A 19524-nucleotide genomic window follows, 5' to 3' on the forward strand; every position below is an offset into this window, starting at 1 on the left:
TTGATTTTTGACGTGTTAAGAAACTTGTCGTACGGCGGCGCTGTTTGTCACCATAGCAACAGTAGGTAAGCTTAGATTTCCAAATTAAAATTTGAAGATTGAGTTTTGAGTAGTTAGGATGTTTTTATATCAAGTTGGGCTCACGTTTAAGTACTGCGTAGAAGTTAATTGTGGTATATTAGTATTGTCTATAACTAAGTATAGATACCGAGTTATCGCCGTCAAAGCTTAATTATTTACTCTTTACTAAATCAACATCAGTTTGGCTATATGCCTCTTTTATGCATGCAGCTATTTTTTTACATTACAGGTACTCTTAGAAGCAGATACATTAATAACAGGGGTTTAAAGTGAAGCAACCAACCAACATGGCAATTGCTGTGGCACAGTCGCACCACTTGTTTGGTCTCAGACCTCACATTAGTGGAAACATTGGATACTTGGAAGAACAAACCATAGTTTTCCCATCTGGGAACCAAGTGGTTCGTTTCAATATTGACCAGAAGCAACAAAGGTTTATTCCTGGTTCAGACAAGTCACAAGGTTGGTGAGAATTTGGTGTTTTATGTGATTAAAGTTACTATTGCGCAGAGGTGTTTATACAGCGAATAAAAAGGTAAAGTCTTCAGTGTAAAAAGAAATTAGTGGAAGATTGTTTTTATAGTTTAGCTAAAGTGATGCAAGTTTGAATAAAAACCTGGTTTTAAAGTGTTCTGAGTTGAGGTAATGTGTAAAAAAGAAGAAACATGGTGTTTTAAGATAAGGATCTCACCCAATTTAAAAACGTTACCGTTAGGATTCATAGTATTTTGTGGTTAGAACCAACACAAATGACCAATGTATTATGGGTGTGAAGAGTTACTCATAATACACCATATTGCTCAAATAAACTAATCTACACATATTATTTCCAGGCATGACAGCAATCGCATTGAGTCCCAATAGAAGATACGTTGCTGTGGCTGAAAAAGGTGACAAGCCAACGGTTACCATCTATGACATGCTACATGACCAGTCTAAAAAACGAAAGGTTTGTAATTACTGAAATATATTTTCACTACTGTTTTCCACAGAGTTTTATTTTCAAAGTTTTCAAATCCTTTATAATTTAGTTGCGTATAATTTTAAAAGATCGCATTTCCTATAAGGCTTTTGTAGTGCTCTTCCTACCAGGCCTAATGTAATATTTGATTAGTGCTGTTGTTATTTATATTTATTACTTGTGCAAGATATCTAGTGCTCCGATTACCTACCTGAAAATTCAATTTAGATTATGTAGTTGCAATAAGAAAGGTAATTTAATAAAACTTAACGTTCAATCCACATACACAGCACAAAAGACAATCAATGCCCCAGTAATGTATATTAATCACTTGCAACAAGAAGGTAGTATGATAAAACTAACATACAGGCTGTAATGTATGTTATTCGTATTCACTTACATTCAATTCCCACACAGACACTCACTGCGCCAGATCTTCAAACGAATGAGTTTGTTAGTTTAGCTTTCTCGCCCGACTCTAAATATCTGATCGCACAAGGAAGTCGTCCTGAATGGATGTTGGTGTATTGGGCTTGGGAGAAGTCGAAGATTATGGCGACTATGAAGACAACTAACCAGTCCGGCCAACCAGTGTACCAGGTGGAAGTTAACTCGTCTAGATTTAACCATACCCATGGTACAACACTTAATTCCTATCTTGTTTCGATGATAAAAATAAGGATAATATTGTTTCCAAAAAAATAGGACGAAAATATGCAGCACTGTGATATCATAACAGCCATCATGTACAGATAAAATCAAAAACTAATACCAGTACCTTTATACTTAATATGTTACTGGTAATGCCTTATCATTAACCATGAATTGCTTCTCCAAACAGGTTAGTTTCAATCCTCAAGACAACACCCAGATCTGCGTCATCGGGAATCACATCTTTAAACTTTTTCGATATGCTGAAGGAAATCTGAAACAATTCGGGTTCCAGAAAATGGATTTGCAAAACTATCTTTCTCATGCATGGGTGAGAATGATTAAATGTAACTTATTTATTCCCCTGTGGTGGGCAACAGCAGTCGTTATAACACAAGTGTTTTGTATCATACACCTCGTGCTCGCTTACGAGTTACAACAAATATAACTTTGTGGATGTTAAGTGTCTTGCCCGTGACACATACACCCAAAATAATGGATACAGTTTAATTCTTGTGCACAAGACATACATAGTCACTTTTTTATTTATTAACATGGAAATAACATACTTAGGTCTCGGATGAGCGCGTAGTGGTTGGCACGGATACGGGGCGATTGTTGTTGTTTGAAAACGGGGAACTTAAGTCAGAGTTCCACGCAGCTCTACCTGCTGGTTCTATTGCTGATACCAACAGTGTGAGGTAAGCTAAATGCATTTAGTTATTTTGTGTTTGATTAAAACTTCCAGCCTTTAGACTTTTGTATATTTTTTTCGCTCTTTCTTACCATTGGCCTAAGAGACAAATTAAAGTCATTATTTAAAAGTTAGTGTTACCTAAAAAATTACATGATACGCTATTGTTTATATAGCACATACATTTATTGTTTTTAACAAGAAGAAGTATTTTTATAAGTATTCAATTGGCATAATGGGCCAACTGGCCTAAATCCCATGGTATGCCTCACTGTAGGACCTCACCCATATAGAATAGAATGTGCATATATGTTGGGGTAATGGGCCAACTTTGGCATAAATCCCAGGTCCCATGACATGCCTCACTGTAGGACCTCACTCATATGAAGTTACGTATTGAAACCTTGTTATCTCCTTCTAGAGCAAGTGTGAGCATGATCCCGGAGGACACGATGAGCTCTTCAGGTAGTGGCCTTGGTGCGTGTCAGATCACATCAGTGGTCGCACATTCGAAGGGGTTTGCATGCGCTGGTGGAGCAGGGACGGTTCATCTGTTCGAGAAAACTGATGAAAAAGATTTCTATAGAAAGACAAGGATTGTGAAGGTTTCAATATATCATGTTATTGATGGCTGGACTATAAATGATAATTAAGTTGATAAATACTCAACTGTTGGCAATGGACCTACTTTGGCCTGAATTCCTGGTCCCATGCCGTGCCTTACTGTAAGACCTTACCCATAAACAATATAATGTGCATATACAATGTTGGGTCAATGTCCCAACTCTGGCCTAAATCCCAGGTCCTGTGCCTTGCTGTAGAACCTCACCCATAAAGAATAAGAATGTGCCACTAAACTTACATACTTTATTCTAACCACTAACTCCCTTTTACCTCCCATAGATTCCCCCTGACCCCCACAGTACCGACCCCACCCAAGCAGAAAACCAATCCATTCTCTCATTAACTGTGAGTCCAAGTGAAGAAACATTGGTGGCGGCAACCGACCACAGTCAACTATACTGTATTGCACTTTCATCTGCTGATATTGGTGAGTATTGAGTGAACTTGTTGGGGTTGCAAAAGTCAGTTTTTTTAATTAACTAAATAAATATGAATATACCTTATTTTATCCTTGCATGGCGAGGCAACGACAGTTGTTATAAAACGGGTGTTCTGTTATACACCTCATGCCCGCTTACAAGCAACCACCTATATAATTTTGTGGGTAATTGTTTTTTTATGTCCAAAAGAACGGACAAAGAAAAATCAACAGCAAAACAACACTTGTTATAACACGCTATGGATAAAAAGTATTGGAAAGAATGTTAAATAAAAAGTATGGTTGTTGCACCCAAAAGTTTTTATAATACTTTTATCATAATTGTAATACTATTTCTATTCCAGGAGAGCAAGCGTCGTTTGAGCAACTCACTCATTCATTCCACAGTCGAGGCATCACTGGTTTAGACGTTTGTATCAGGAAACCTCTCATTGCTACTTGCTCTGTGGATCAATCTGTAAGGATATGGAACTATGAGACAAAGTATGTTCAATTTTAAGTTTAGCCTCTGTTTAATCTATGTGGGTGAGGTCTTATACATATATATATGGGTGAGCTTCTATGTGCATCAAATGTATAAAATTGTAACCAGTGAACAGTTGTAAAGTGTTGTTAATTAGTTACTCTTAGAATGAAAAATAAATACCTACAAAGTTACATACGTGGTAACTGATAAGCGGGTTCCTGGTGTATGAAACAGAACACCTGTGTTATAACGACTGTCGTTGCTCCGCCATGCGAGGATAAGCAAGTTACATATGTGGTAACTTGTAAGGGGCACAAGGTGTATGAAACAGACTGTAAGATAAAATAAGTTACATTCATTCAACCATTTATCAAACTGGCACCTTTCAGCACCATGGTCAAACATATAAAACAAGGGCTCTGAAACCGGGCAGGGTTAAAAACTTACATTCATGTATATCCAAACTTGCCCCTCCCCCCACAGCAGTGGGCCCTGAACCCTGCATATCAAACTTTCATGTTGCATCGATTTATTCAAACTTTCACCCCACAGCACTTTGGAGTTGTACAAAGTGTTCCAAGAAGAAGCTTACAGCATCGCTCTTCATCCGTCTGGACTTTACATCTTGGTTGGCTTCAGCGACAAGCTTCGTTTGATGAATATTCTTATTGATGATATTCGCATCTTTAAAGAGCTCACCATTAGGGGGTGTAAAGAGGTAACATATTTGGGGAGTAAAACAATAATTGTTAAAACTAAAAATATTAAGAAAGTAAAATATAACAGGGATGCAAAATGGAATTTTGAACAGTCTGAATAAAGCTTGTTACTAGCATATAGAATAGAAAAGTATTTCGATCTAATATATTCATATCCGATATAGGGGACCATGTATTGGTAACAGAGTTGTAAATAATCTATAAATTCTTTATTTCTGTGCTTGAAGGAATAAGCATAATCATTTTAAAAATGGAATGATGATAAAACATATTCATCTCCATTTAGCACATAAATTTATTCCACACATGTACTTTATTAATCTCTATTAGACTTGTCCTTTCCCACACACAGTTAACTTGTATATCTTCCACACACAGTGTTCCTTCAGTAATGGTGGTCACTTATTTGCTGCTGTACACGGCAACGTGATACAAATATATTCTTCAACTACGTTTGAGAATGTCTCCAACTTGAAAGGACATAATGGAAAGGTGAAACTTGTGTACTGATGTGGTTGGTTCTGTTGTAGGATCTAATTAAAATTAAACTGCAAAAAGTCACTGTCCGGCGTTTTGGCAAAGTGGTTAGCACTCCTGCCTCTAACCCAGAGGTAGTGGGTTCAAGGCTTGTCACCGATACCATTGTGGGTGTATGTGTCTTTCGGTGAGACACCTAACGGCAATTGCTGGTGCAAGTTGTATAAACCCCTTGTGAGGATAAATAAGTTGCACACGTGGTAACTTGTAAGTGGGCACGAGGTGTATGAAACAGAACACCCGTGTTATATAACAACTGTCGTTGCCCTGCCATGCAAGGATAAATAAGTTACATACTTGGTAACTCGTAAGCGAGCATGAGGTGTATGAAACAGACACCCGTGTTATAACATCTGCCGTTGCCCCACTTTAAAAAGCAACCAAGTTATAACCACCATCATACAACACAGGTGCGAGCCATAGCATGGAGCGCTGATGATAGTAAGCTCATCTCCTCTGGTATGGATGGTGCTGTTTATGAATGGTCAGCAGCCGCAGCTAAACGAGTGAATGAAGTCGTTCTAAAATCTTGCGCTTATTCTGGTGTTACAGTGTCACCTAGTGGCAAACATACCTACGCTGTTGGCTCCGATAAATCAATCAAAGAAATCACCGAATCTCAGGTAAAGAATAAATTTACCTAAAGTTATGTTTTTATCCCAAAGCACTAGAAATCCTTTGTCAAGCAATTGATTTTACGTCACATTTTGTTGTATTGGAAAATAAATTGATTTACCTGAAGGAATTTGGATAACAGTAAGCTGGTTGATTTTGTTATGACTTAATCTTATATTATGTTTATGATCAATTTAGCCCCATTTGCTGTGTGCTATGTGATTTCTATGGGCGACATGAAATAACTCATGTTACGGACTCTGGTCAAAACTACAATCTCACCCCTATACATCCCCATTATGTTTTATTAAACTTTAGTAAAGAGACAAATCCAAACCTATGTAATAAAATCTAAAGATACTTTAAAACAGATTCTACGAACCGTGGATTCTGGTGGCGCAACTTTGACTCAGATTGTGATGTCACACAGCGGTCGTATGTTGTTCTGTGGCACCTCCGGTGGTGCGTTACGCTCGATCAAATTCCCGCTCACCGATTCAGGGGAATGGGCTGAACATCAAGCGCACGCATCGCAGATCACTAAGGTAAGGTTGTGTGTGTTTGAGGTGGGTTCTATTCTATATTGGTGTGCATATTACATGGGTTACCATGTTTCAACAATATTTCAGTATAGGTGTTCTATTCCATATGGGTGGGATCCTACAGTGGGCACTGCATTACACCTGAAATTTGGGCTAGAGTTGGCACATTACCCCCAACATTGTATATGCACGTTCTATTCTATATGGGTGAGGCCCTACAGTGAGACACTGCATAAGACGTGAAATTTAGACAACAGTTGGCCTAACACCCCTAGTCCCCACTATCAGTATATTTAACAATATTTCAAAATAAGTCAGCACACTTTGCTATGAGTCAGCATATTTGACTATGAGTTAACTTCTTTTCCTGTAACCGAAAACAAACACAAACCTATTTAAATTTTTAAATAGTTAAATATAGCACACATGTCATCTCTTTCACCCAAAAATTAACACAACCCCCCAAACAGATGAAAATCACATACAATGTTATGGCTCTTCTGGTTAGTTTTTAAAGTAATACCTTCAATCTAGCACACATGCCCTCAATAACCTGAAACTAACACAACCCCCTAAATAGATGAAAATCACATACGATGATCAATTCCTCATCACTGTATCGGAGGATGCTTGTCTCATGATCTGGAGAGTCTCGGATAAAGAAGGACGAGGAGTCAAACATGATCGGGAAGTCCCGTACGCTGAGGAGATTCTAATCACTAAGTCAGACTTGGAAGAAAAGGTAGAATATTAACATTGTATATGAGTAAATGTAACTTACTGTTTCATTGTTTTATACACCTCGTGCCCGCTTTTGAGTTACCACGTATGTCGCCAAAATTGACATAAAAACTGATATTAATATAATAAAGAAACTTACAATTTTTTGCGGGAACGAGGTGTATAAAACAAAACACTCGTGTTATAACGACTGTCGTTGCCACGCCATGCGAGGATAAATAAGTTACATAAGTGGTAACTTGTAAGCGGACACGAGGTGTATAAAACAGAACATCCATGTTATAACGACTGTCATTGCCACGCCATGCGAGGATAAATAAGTTACATACGTGGTAACTTGTAAGCGGGCACGAGGTGTATAAAACAGAACACCCGTGTTATAACGACTATTGTTGCCCCGCCACGAGAGGATAAAAAAGTTATTTTCACGATTTAACTGTCTGTACCTTCTACAGAACCAAAGCATGTCTGAGCTAAAAACAAGAGTAGAAGAACTAAAGATGGAAAATGAATATCAACTCAGGCTTAAAGATATGAATTATAATGAGAAGATAAAAGAACTGACCGAAAAATTTATTCAGGTGATTAAACCAAAGCAATGAATTTCTATTAAACAAGACATGCCACAAGATTTGGGCAAGAGTTTCCCATTATCCCAACATTGTATATGCACATTATATTCTATGTGGGTAGATCCCACAGTGTGGAACGCTTTCAATTTGATACTGTGGGCAATAATAGATGTAAATGAAATAAACTGATCACTTATATTAGGAAATGGAAAGTTTAAAAACAAAGAACCAAGTTTTGAAAACAGAGAAAGAAAAAGAGGTTGCAAAACATGAAGAGGAATTGGCTGAGGTTGTGGACAAGCATTCCAAGGACATGCAGGACCTAGGTGGGTGATTTCTAGTGTGAAGCACTCTGCCATGTATATTCTACATAAGTGAGGTCCAATGTAGGGGCCCCCCATGGGACCTAGGATTTGAGCTTTAGTTGGTCCATTACCCCAACATCGTATATGCACATAAAGCAAGTTACGCACATAAAGCAAGCAAATAGTAGGGTGGGGGAAGACGGGACACCTTTAACACATAATATCTAAATATCTTGATGGTGTTTTAAACAATTAACAAATCGTGAAAATGGGGTTTTATAATACTTTAAATATTCTTTGTTTACTACCAAATGGAGCGGGAAAATAAAATCAAAGTGTGTCCCATTTTCCCTCAACATATGCTGATTGTCTCTTTGTTCCCACAGAATCCACCAACAACCAGAAGTTGATGTTGGAATACGAGAAGTACCAGGAGCTCCAAGCAAAGTCCCAGCGGATGCAGGAAGATTATGAGAGGCAACTTCAGGATGCTGATGAAGGGAAGGAGCAATCCTTGGAGGAGCTCACTGAGTATTATGAAACTAAACTACAAGAGAGAGGGTCACAGCTTGAACAGGTAGGGTGGGGTGCTGTGTATGGTGGATTGTTGAATTTACAACAGTGGGCAATAATATGGTTATTTAATGCCTCATTTTTCACATAAACGAGAATGTATGTAAATGACCAAACCAACCAAAAGTCATGTCTGCTTATCCACACACTGCAATAGCTTCAGCAGCTCGACTGTGGGCATGGGAGTGGCAACTATGGATAGGTAAATACAGTCATTCATTCCTCACAGGCGAATGACGAAGCTCGGCAGCAGCAACGAGAGTACGAGGAAACGAAGCGACAAATCGAAGAAGATGCGGACCGTGAGATCTTGGACATCAAGAATAAATATGAAAGACGATTACGAGATGAAATTGAGACAAATATGAGATTGAAAGGAGAGAGCGGGATCATGAGGAAAAAGGTAAATTTATTGTGGCTCTGGGTGTTAAGTTTTAGTGAATCTAAATGGCGTATTGCCAGAAGATTTTACAATATGGCTGGTAGTAACAGTATATATGGTTTTTCAATAAAAAATTAAAGCCTTTTATTATTTTTTTTATCGAAAAAAATAAAACAATTGTTAATTGTTTAAAACACGATCAGGACATTTAGATAATATGTGATTAAGGTGTCCTGTCTTTCCCCACCCTACTGTATGTTATGCAAAGTGACTATAGATTCATACAGCACCAATAAAAAGTTTCAAACCCTTAGGTTAATATTACAGAGACCATATACATATATTGTATGTGAACAACTCAAAGTAAGGAAGCTTGATAACTCAAATTCTCAAACCCTTTACAGTTCAACAGCTTGAACAAGGAGATTGACAGCAAGAACGAAGAAATTAAATCGATGCAGCAAGAAAAACTTAAACTCGAAAATGTCATTAAGTCACTGGAGAAAGATATTCATGGTTTGAAGAAGGAAATTCAAGAACGTGATGAAACAATACAAGATAAGGTGTGTTGTGATGTCATAGTGTGTGATTATGATGTCATAAAAGTGAAATTTGTTAGTTTATTCGTACATTGTGCATTTTAATTTACCTAATAAATAATAATTTGAATAGGCTTGTTCTGTTTTATACTTATACTTGCTACGATTTACCATATATGACTTAGTGTCAGCAATCAGCACTTATTCTCAATATTTTTAGTAAAATGCATTTTTTTTGTTTACAGGAAAAGAGAATTTACGATTTGAAGAAAAAGAACCAAGAACTTGAAAAGTTCAAGTTTGTTTTGGATTATAAAATAAAAGAATTAAAGAAACAGATTGAACCGAGAGAGAATGATATTAAAGCAATGAAAGAACAAATACAGGTGAATACTACATGTATGTAACTTATTCATCCTTGCGTGGTAGAGCAACGACAGTCGTTATGTCACAGGTTTTTTGTTTCATACACCTCGTGCTCGTTTACAAGCGTAACTTTGTGGATGAATGAATGAATGTAATTTATTTTTTCTCTGGGGCCGGGTAACGGCAGTAGTTGTAACTGGATGTTCTGTTTCATACGTCCTTTTTGTGTTGCACACTCACCATAATAGCAGAATTAACTCTAGAATCTGACATTTTTTAATAATCAATTAATGCCTAAATATTGCATTATTTGGTAATACGCGCCTTATTATTGCTAACCTTTGTTTTAGGAAATGGAAAGTGAATTGGAGCGCTTCCACAAACAAAACACACAATTGGAGTTAAATATCGCAGAGTTGAAACAAAAGCTGAGAGCAACGGACAAGGAATTGCATTATGAACGACAAAGGGTGAGATTTGTTTTATTGGAATGCAAGAGTGAAAGGGGAGAAAGCAAAACGCCTACAACACCCGGTATTCCCAGGCGGTCACCCATCCAAGTACTAACCGGGCCCGACGTTGCTTAACTTCCCAGATCGGACGAGATGGGGTGTTCTCAACGTGGTATGGTCGTAGGCGACAGTTCGTCGCGAAACAGCGCGTATAACCGCGCGATGCGCTGTGACGTCATAGTTAATGTGTAGGTTATAAATGCAAACGTGCAGTTATGACGTCACAATAACCATTATTTTACACTACAGGTTCGGGACGCGGAAGCCGTGAGCAAACGAATGAAGACAGATCTCCACAATTGCGTTGGGTTCCTTCAAGATCCAAAGAAACTGAAAGAATCTGTCAAGTCCGTTTACGAGACTCATGTTCACGATGACGTGGTAAGTGACGTAATAGGTGTGACGTCATATAAATTTTTTTATGTGGTAACAAAGTAACATACGAGGTAACTTGTAAGCTGGCATGAGGTGTATGAATCAGAACACCCGTGTTTTAATGACTATACCGTTTCCCCGTCATGCGAGGATAAATAAGTTACATACTTTATATGTGTGACGTCACGAATGACGTAATGACTTATTCACAGGCTGAATCTACAAGTGTGGACACGGATATACAAAAGGAATATTCGAGGCAGCGTGAACATCTGGAACGCTCCGTTGCCTCGCTGAGGAAAAAGTTGACCAAAGACACTGAGATTCATCGAGCCGATAACGTTCGAATAATGCAGGTGGTTATGGCGGTATAACTTGTATATTCTATATATGGGTAACTCATGGGGAGATTCAGTTTAAGCCATATTTGACCATTTACATGTAAGAAATAGTATTTGGGCCAAGATTAACCCATTGCCCTCAGCATACAAACGTTACGGGATAGTAAATAACAATTGTATGGTCAATTTTCTACCAACCTTTTTATATTCCAACCAAAACGAATTCTGACGTTCATTATTATTTTAGGAGAACGTAGCTTTGATCAAAGAGATAAACGACTTGCGTCGGGAGCTTAAAATGACACGAAGTCAGTACCATGAATTGGAAACCTCGCTTGGTTTGAACAGATCTAAAGCTGGGAAAGGCGGGAAGAGAATCGAAACAGCGGCTACTGGTTCGTATTGTTATCTGATTGTATGTTTTACTATTTCACATTTGAATAAGAGACTGACGATGCCATTAAGGCGTAATATGTAATAGGGTGGGGAAAGATAAGACACATTTTCATTCTATGTTCTGATCCCATTTGGTAGTAAACAACATCCATAAAGAACTATAAAACCGTTTCCCAACTCCCATAGACCGTTGTTAGTTGTTTAAAAATACGATCAGGGTATTTGGATATCATGTAGTAAAAGTGTCCCAACTTACCCCACCCTACAAAACTTTATATTATACAACTTATTAGCTTTAATTTTGTCTGTTACGGTACATATATTTCGTAGCACCGGATTCTGACTACTGCGTGTGTTTTGTTAAATGGGGCAGTAAAAGACAAAAAAAAGCATGAACAATCTTACCCTATCCTAATATTAAGGGTAACATTAAGCGCTACTGACAAGAATAACTTTACTCAACCCGAACACCCCAGGTTCGGATACCAGCGGCGGTAGAAGCGTGCTGCGTCAAAATATCGAAGAAGAAGGCCCAAGGATCATTGAAATGCAGAAGGGAGAGATCCGGAAGTTACGTAATCAGGTGTGTGACGTAACTAAATGATTGATGACGTCGTTATAAACGTTGATTGATGACGTCATTATAAACGTTGATTGGTTATGTTGTTATTTTTTAATAACTTGACAAGTTGACATATTTCGTGGATGCTTATTTATAACAAAAAGTAATTTTGCGATTGGGTTTAATAGATGACGTCATCGTTTCGTCACTGTCGGAATGACGTAACACGATACAAAAAACTATTATCAATAAAAAGTCCACAGACGGTAAAATAGGAAAACGCCTACAACACCCGGTATTCCCAGGCGGTCACCCATCCAAGTACTAACCGGGCCCGACGTTGCTTAACTTCCCAGATCGGACGAGATGGGGTGTTCTCAACGTGGTATGGTCGTAGGCGATAGTACGTCGCGAAACAGCGGTTTTACACGCGATGCGCTGTGACGTCACACCTGTGGCAACTGTTATAAAATTAATTTACAAGATTATCTTGAATAAAAGACTGATAATACCGTTTTAGACGAAAATATATCGTTTTAATACACCATTCGCTGGACATAATTTTGTCTGTTACATATTTCGTACCATTTTTGGACCCTGAAAAATTTTAGAATTTTTATTTTCCAGATAATGGATTTGGAGGAGCAGTTGACCCATCGCCCACCTTCTGGTGGGAAACTCCCGCCTATGATACTCACCCAATAACTTTAAATACTGTTTCTATTATCGGTAGTGTTTATTTTGTGAAATGAGTTTGTTTTTGGCTTAAAATATTTTATATGGCTGAAATAAATGGTTTTGTAATGTATACAGAGTATCCATCTTATAGCAAGTACTTTTAACAGTTATATAGTAGGGTAGGGGAAAACGGGACACCTTTAGCAAATATTGTTCAAATATCCTGAGCGTGTTTTAAACATTTAACAACGGCTTATGGAAGTTGTTAGGATATGGTTTTATAATTCTCTAAATGTACTTAGCTTACTCCCAAATGGTACCAGAACTTGAAGTGAAAATATGTACCTTCTCCTCCCTTTTATATAGTAGGATAGGGGAAGATGGGACACCTTTAGCACATAGTATCTAAGTATCCTGATTGTGTTTAAAACAACCAACGTTGGTCTATGGGAGTCGTGAGGATATATAGTTTTATAATTCTTTGAATGTTATTCGTTTACTACTAAATGGGACGAGAAAATAGAGCTAAAAAGTGTCCCATCTTTCCCCACCCTACTGTAATATATTTTTTATAATAAAAATGGCCGAGGCAGGAACAAGTTTGATAAACGAAGCGAGTTTTTAAAGTCTTGTAGCTGCCAATTTCACGTGACTATATATGTGGCTGCGAATTTCATGATTAGGCCTATTCATATTTAAATTTCAAAATAGAACATATAACTCTCTAACGTTTAAAATCTGTTGTTATACGTGTGTTGGTGTGTACAGTATTTAAAAATCATAGAATGTATGCGCTATGATAAAATCCCTTTGATACACCTATATAAATATAATTGGTCATGCGTGTGGGAGAAAGTTACTTTGCAAGCTATTTCGAAGTGAAATTTAACGCGTTTGTTTTGTGGGTGAAAAACGATAGAGAATTTCTCAATAGCGGATACGTTATAAAACCCAGCCATTCGGTCAATAATAGCGTCTCAAATAAAAAAAATACCTTTACAAGAGTTTGAGCCTATATAAATAGTACTGTGGGGTAAGATGGACCTTTAGCACACAACATTCATTCAATTATATATCGCTTAGTAATAGTCCCCTAAACTTAAGCTTAAGAAATTAAAAAATCGGTCAACACTGAAAAATATTTCGCCTTGACGACGTCACCTGTGACGTAACAATTTAAGCGTTGCAGAACAGAATGTAAACAATGGTTGGGAATTTTGCCACGTAAATTCTAGGAACTGTAGCAGAAAATTACCTGTTTCGTTGAAATTAAAAAGCAAGCTAAAAATGGGTTGTTTTTAAAACATGTTCGGGTGTTTTTAGCCAGAATGGGAGCATTTATTAGGACTAGCTTGGTTGGTGTGTCGTTTTCGTTTTCAAGAGTAATAATAAGTGTGTTATTTATAAGTTTTATGCAGTTTTTATTTATTTTTATGTTGTTTTTTTAGTGTTTAAAAAGTTTCTGTATGTCTTGCAATAAAGATTTCACTAAAAACCGAACACCATCATCCAAAGTGTATAGTGGTACAGTAAGGACACCAAAGCGTGATCCCACGGTCCCAATCATGCAAGTTGTTTTCTTACACCCTGACCTTGGCATTGGAGGGGCAGAAAGATTAGTTGTAGATGCAGCATTAGCATTAAAATCAAAAGGACACCGTGTCAGCTTCATCACAGCCCACCATGATAGAAACCACTGTTTCGATGGTAAGAAATGCACAAAAATTAAATATTTCGGTGCTAGTAAAGACTCTTCCCCCCCACCTTATTTGCTAACCACTAACCCCTATAACCAGTTAAATGCATAAAATGTGCATAACAAAAAATAACAAAATATTTTACACAAAAATCCCAAAACATTGTCACTCAATGAACAGTCGGAATATCCAAATTGTCCAAATTGTGGGCCATACAGAGAAACAATCACCCACCAAGTAACGTACCGTATGTGATTAAAAAAGGAGGCACGAGGTGTAAGAAACAGAACACTCATGTTATAACTACTGTCAGTGCCCGGCCACGCAATAATAAAGAAGTTCCATATTACATTCATTCTTAATTGTTCTGATTTTCAACCTACAACATTCGTCCATTTATATTCTTGGCATTAATAAATCATGGAACTAAACTTTCTATTTGACAGAAACCAAAGACGGAACTTTCTCAGTCAATGTGGCGGGTGACTGGCTACCAAGAAAGATCATGGGCGGCTTCTATGCACTGTGCGCTTATATTAGGATGATATATATCGCGTTTTATCTCATATTTGCTTCAAGTTTCAAACCAGACGTTGTATTCTGTGACCAGATATCTGTGTGCATTCCAGTATTAAGGTGATTCATAAATATGAAACTTGTAATGTGTGGGTTTTTGTCTAGTATTGTAAGGAAAACATGATAAAAAATGAATAAAGATCAGGCTTATATAAGTCAAAACTAATTTAAGTTTGGTTATTTTAGTTTTTTGTCCCCTGACTGCATTGTAGACTTTGCCCATATAGAATATAATGTGTATATACAATGTTAGGGTAATGGGCCAACTTTGGCCTAAATCCCAGGTCCCAAAGTGGCCCCATGTAGGACCCCACCCATATCAAACAGATAAGATAATTTGTTTTATCAGCTTTAAAATAATAAAATAATAGCAAAGTAATTTTAAAATACTCACAATTGTAACTTTAACCATGATTTTTACAATTATATATGTTTTTACTCCCCACAGATTGTTCAGCAGGGCAAAAGTCGTATTTTATTGCCATTTCCCTGACAAATTATTGACAAAACGCGAAACTTTTTTAAAATCTTTGTATCGTAAACCGATAGACTGGTTAGAAGAACGTACAACAGGGTTGGCTCATTTTGTCCTCGTTAACAGCCATTTTACGGGTAATATATTATTTCTATTCTGTTACTTCTGCTACCAGGCATAATGTAAATAATCTTTTAGCAGCTTATCTGGTATAAAAACATGGTGTATTTCCGATTTTCGTCTGCCATTAGGCAAGACATTAATAGGGAAATTATTTCTATGTTACGAAAAGTGTATAGTGTTTAATGAGTTTTAAGATTGTAACGAAGGAAAAGATTTCATATTGATTATTACAATTAAAAATCTTGTAATGTGTAAAATGTAGTTTGCCAAGTCACCCATATAGAATAAAACCACATTATCATGTATTGTTGTATTAAGAATGCTGCATTAAATGACATAATAGCTATCTTAGTCCAAAACAATGTCCCCATTATAACACGGAGCCTATTCTGAATAGAAACAATCACCTTTATTGTGATGTCATAATCTTCATGCAGCTCGTATGTTCCGAAACGCATTCCCGTCACTAAAGGAGCTAGAGACCCACGTAGTTCACCCCACGTTAAACTCCGCTGCGTTCGACAAAGCGATGAACAATCCACGTCGACTCAACAATGCTATACTGCCATCTAGTGCTAAACATGTCTTCCTCTCAATCAATCGTTACGAGAGAAAAAAGAATTTGAGGCTTGCTATTGATGCTCTTGGTATATAGTGTTTCTATGTTGGTATATAGTGTTTCTATGTTGGTATATAGTGTTTCTATGTTGGTATATAGTGTTTCTATGTTGGTATATAGTGTTTCTATATTGCTACAGAACCTTAGGGAAATGCTTAAGATTAAAACCACGTTGTTATTTGTGTTCAAAATGAATTTACACCTGTTTCTCTTCTAATGTAATATACCTCATCAAAAACAGTGTTTCCAGACAATAAACTTCCCAGTGTTGCCATGTTAAATAACCATATACTGTCTACAGATGAACTGTGTTTTAATGTATAGTGTTTCTATGTTGGTGTATAGTGTTTATATTGTTGTGTCTTGGTAATTGGTATATATTATAGTGTTTTTATTTTCGTGTAAAGTTGCATATGGTTTACATGTCCCTATATCATCTCAGTGAAATAACCATATATTACAGATGCGTTAAGGGATCGTGTATCTCATGAAGATTGGGGGAAGGTTCACTTATTAATGGCCGGTGGTTACGATGAGAGGGTGCAAGAAAATGTTCAACATCATAAAGAGTTGGTTCGTCTTATAGGTGGGTTGGTTGGTGGGGCAGTTTATCATCATATTGGGGGCATTGTTATAACACGGCTGTTTCATATAGCTTGTATAACAAAATTTGTTTATCTTTGCATGGTGGGGCAGCAAAAGTCGTTATAACATACAATATGGTTGTTCCACATAATACGTGTAACAAAATTTATTCATCCTCGCATGGTGGGGCAGCAAAAGTCGTTATAACATGGATGTTTCATACAGCTTGTAAAACGTGTAACATGATTTGTTTTTGTAACATAATTTCTCATATGATGGGACAAATATGGGTGTTTTGTTCCATACACCTGCGCCCCCAGTTTAATTTAACCTGTTTGTTTTTATGTTTAACAAATTGATGATTACTTATTCACCCTTGCTTGAGGTTATAACGTTCCGTTTCATACACCTCGTGCCCCTTTACCAGTTTCTCATTTATAACTTTGTAAAAAAACGGCGCAAAATATTAAACTCTGCAAGTAGCAATATGTTTAGTTCTCCCTCTTAATAATTGAGTTCTGTCGGTCAAAACTAGCAAATAAAAATCCAATTCTTTCACCTCAGATTCGTTGAAGCTGGAGAACAAAATCAAATTGCTTCGTTCAGTTCAAACTGATCAGAAGATGGCGCTGTTGAGCTCATGCACTGCAGTGTTGTACACACCAAGTAACGAACACTTTGGTATCGTTCCTGTGGAGACAATGTATATGAAGGTGGTTGTTGTTTGAATATGATATGTTTTGGAGTATTTTGTCGGACCCAGGATGTAGGTTCATTGTTATTTATTGCTTTGTACAATTAAAGGATGTTGTACTATTTCACAAAACATTTGAATAAAAGCAGTCTTAACAAAAATCAAACATTGTAAAAACAAAAGATTAATCGTCCAAACTTTTAAGTGTTCAATTTCAAATGCCTAATGTCCAGAAAACAACACATTTTTACAAACCTTCCTCCATAGAAACCTGTGATTGGGGTGAACAGTGGTGGTCCCAAAGAAACAATCCTCGATGGAGTTACAGGATTTCTATGTGAGGGCTCGGCTGAAAACTTCGCAGACGCCATGTAAGGACATTTTAACTTCTGTAACTTTTGAAAACATGTTTTAATGAAACCTTTTATTCATAACGTTCTCTAATATCACTTATTAGAAAAAAAAATCATTACGGACCAGTTTAATCACTTTACCAGTTGGCCACAAACAAAAATTTGATTTCTTTTTTTAGACTTTTAGTTTTGGTTATGATACTGAATTTGTATTAATTGTTTGTTTTTCCACCAAAGGCTTCGTTTCATCAAATCGCCTGACTTATCCAAAGAAATGGGAGCAGCGGGACATCAAAGGGTGAAAGACAACTTCGCATTCGAGAAGTTTGCTACGACTTTAAACGGAATAATTCAATCAGTAGCGACGTAAATTATAGATGTTATTGCAGTGTTGTGTCATAGGCGACAAACTATTATAAACACAGGGGAGGCAGGGGTGGTTGGATTTCCACCCATTGGTAAACTATATCACCCCATAACCATGAACACCAAACTTAAACACAAGGAAGGCAAGGGATAGTTGGAAACATAATCTTTTATTAGATTTCTTTTCATTGGTTGTAACTTGTAAGGTTCGCTGATTAATGCATTGCATTGTGTTGTGTTATCAAAAAAAAAACATGCAGGCTGCAGCCACATATGCACCATGTCTGTTTTAAAATTGTAGTAAACTTTAAATAACATTATATTCTTAGGCAAATGTATTGATACAACCATAAACGCAAGTGGGGGGGCAGGGATAGTTAGACACACAATCCTGTGAAACAAATCTAACTTATTGGTTGTAATGTTTCTTGTAAATGCAGTGCAGAAAATACCACCCCAAGTTTGGCGCCTATGTGTGTTATGATTGTAGTTATATGTAGCAGGCAATAAGTGTTTTATATTGATTGTTTTATATGGTTATCATGCACCACCTATGGTTCTTATATCTTATTAACCGCTGAATCATATGTTAATTATTCAAAGCTGTTTTGTCGCACCTCAATTTAACAAAATTATGAATGGTTGAAGTCTTAGGGTAAGCACACCATGGAACCTGGGATTAAAGCCACAGTTGGCCCATTACCCCAACATTGTATATGCACATTATATTCCATATGGGTGAGGACCTACAGTGGGAGGTGGGATTTGTGCCAGAGTTGGCCCATTTCCAATTTAACAATTCAAATTTTTTACTGTGTAACTAAATACCCTTAGTTGCCGAATTTAAAAAGGACGAAATGTGGCATTTAAGTTATTGTCCTTTGATCAATTTGTGAGCAACAAAATAATTCTGCTATTGGTTGATAAAAATAACCATTAAGTAGAATACAGCAACAATGTTATGTGATGTTTTGTCTAGCAATATTTACGTACCAAGGAATAAAAACGAATATAATTTGTATGACAGTTGTTATGACTTAACAGTGTTGTTTCATACACCTCGTGTCTGCTTATGAGTTACCACGTATGTAGCATACTCATCGCGTGGTGGGGCAATGACAGTAGTTATAACACGAATGTTTTGTTTTATACACCTCATGTCTGCTTATGAATTTCCGCATATGTAACTTTGTGGTGAATAAACCAAATTTAATTCCGTAAACCGAAATATTAAATGAACAAACACCAACCTGATAATGCAACTTCACTCATGAAGCTCATCGCTTTTCTACAACAAAAAGTCTTAACTTTTCCCTTGCTGCACCCTGGTCAAATCATCCACCAATTCTCGCACCCTTTTTTAAA

General features: G+C 37.0%; 2 protein-coding genes and 2 non-coding genes across 4 annotated transcripts; 2 read left to right on the plus strand and 2 right to left on the minus strand.

Moving 5' to 3' along the window:
- The first annotated feature begins 182 nt into the window (after positions 1-182).
- On the plus strand, positions 183-12801 carry LOC149736077 (cilia- and flagella-associated protein 57-like). The gene is made up of 25 exons (XM_089878732.1): positions 183-543; positions 915-1030; positions 1460-1642; positions 1884-2024; positions 2267-2394; positions 2809-2992; positions 3291-3438; positions 3795-3933; positions 4469-4634; positions 5014-5127; positions 5583-5795; positions 6159-6332; positions 6910-7071; positions 7526-7651; positions 7845-7968; positions 8334-8524; positions 8750-8923; positions 9307-9465; positions 9687-9827; positions 10158-10277; positions 10569-10700; positions 10907-11050; positions 11283-11430; positions 11908-12014; positions 12621-12801. Exons 1-25 carry the CDS (start codon positions 369-371, stop codon positions 12696-12698), a joined length of 3687 nt encoding a protein of 1228 aa, XP_089734858.1. The 5' UTR covers positions 183-368; the 3' UTR covers positions 12699-12801.
- Positions 10327-10445, minus strand: LOC149736078 (5S ribosomal RNA). The gene has a single exon (XR_016385121.1). It is a non-coding gene; the product is annotated as a 5S ribosomal RNA (ribosomal RNA).
- Positions 12274-12392, minus strand: LOC149736079 (5S ribosomal RNA). Its single transcript, XR_016385122.1, has one exon. It is a non-coding gene; the product is annotated as a 5S ribosomal RNA (ribosomal RNA).
- Positions 12802-13877: 1076 nt separating the features above from the next.
- On the plus strand, positions 13878-19180 carry LOC149736080 (alpha-1,3/1,6-mannosyltransferase ALG2-like). Its single transcript, XM_089878736.1, has 8 exons — positions 13878-14378; positions 14815-15004; positions 15393-15556; positions 15980-16189; positions 16625-16747; positions 17311-17459; positions 17708-17811; positions 18031-19180. The coding sequence occupies exons 1-8, from the start codon at positions 14138-14140 to the stop codon at positions 18161-18163; spliced, it is 1314 nt and encodes a 437-aa protein (XP_089734862.1). The 5' UTR covers positions 13878-14137; the 3' UTR covers positions 18164-19180.
- The last annotated feature ends 344 nt before the right edge of the window (positions 19181-19524 follow it).

The sequence above is a fragment of the Ciona robusta genome, chromosome 5 (genome assembly GCF_009617815.1).
Source record: "Ciona robusta chromosome 5, ASM961781v2".
Taxonomy (NCBI): Eukaryota; Metazoa; Chordata; class Ascidiacea; order Phlebobranchia; family Cionidae; genus Ciona; species Ciona robusta.

Bases quoted from the DNA above. Each gene is read 5' to 3' on its own strand.
- LOC149736077 (XM_089878732.1), top strand. From the start codon at position 369: ATGGCAATTGCTGTGGCACAGTCGCACCACTTGTTTGGTCTCAGACCT. The intron at 544-914 runs GTTGGTGAGAAT...TATTATTTCCAG, and splicing joins TGGTTCAGACAAGTCACAAG to GCATGACAGCAATCGCATTG. The intron at 5,128-5,582 runs GTGAAACTTGTG...CATACAACACAG, and splicing joins TGAAAGGACATAATGGAAAG to GTGCGAGCCATAGCATGGAG.
- LOC149736080 (XM_089878736.1), top strand. From the start codon at position 14,138: ATGTCTTGCAATAAAGATTTCACTAAAAACCGAACACCATCATCCAAA. The intron at 14,379-14,814 runs GTAAGAAATGCA...TCTATTTGACAG, and splicing joins TAGAAACCACTGTTTCGATG to AAACCAAAGACGGAACTTTC. The intron at 16,748-17,310 runs GTGGGTTGGTTG...CTTTCACCTCAG, and splicing joins AGAGTTGGTTCGTCTTATAG to ATTCGTTGAAGCTGGAGAAC.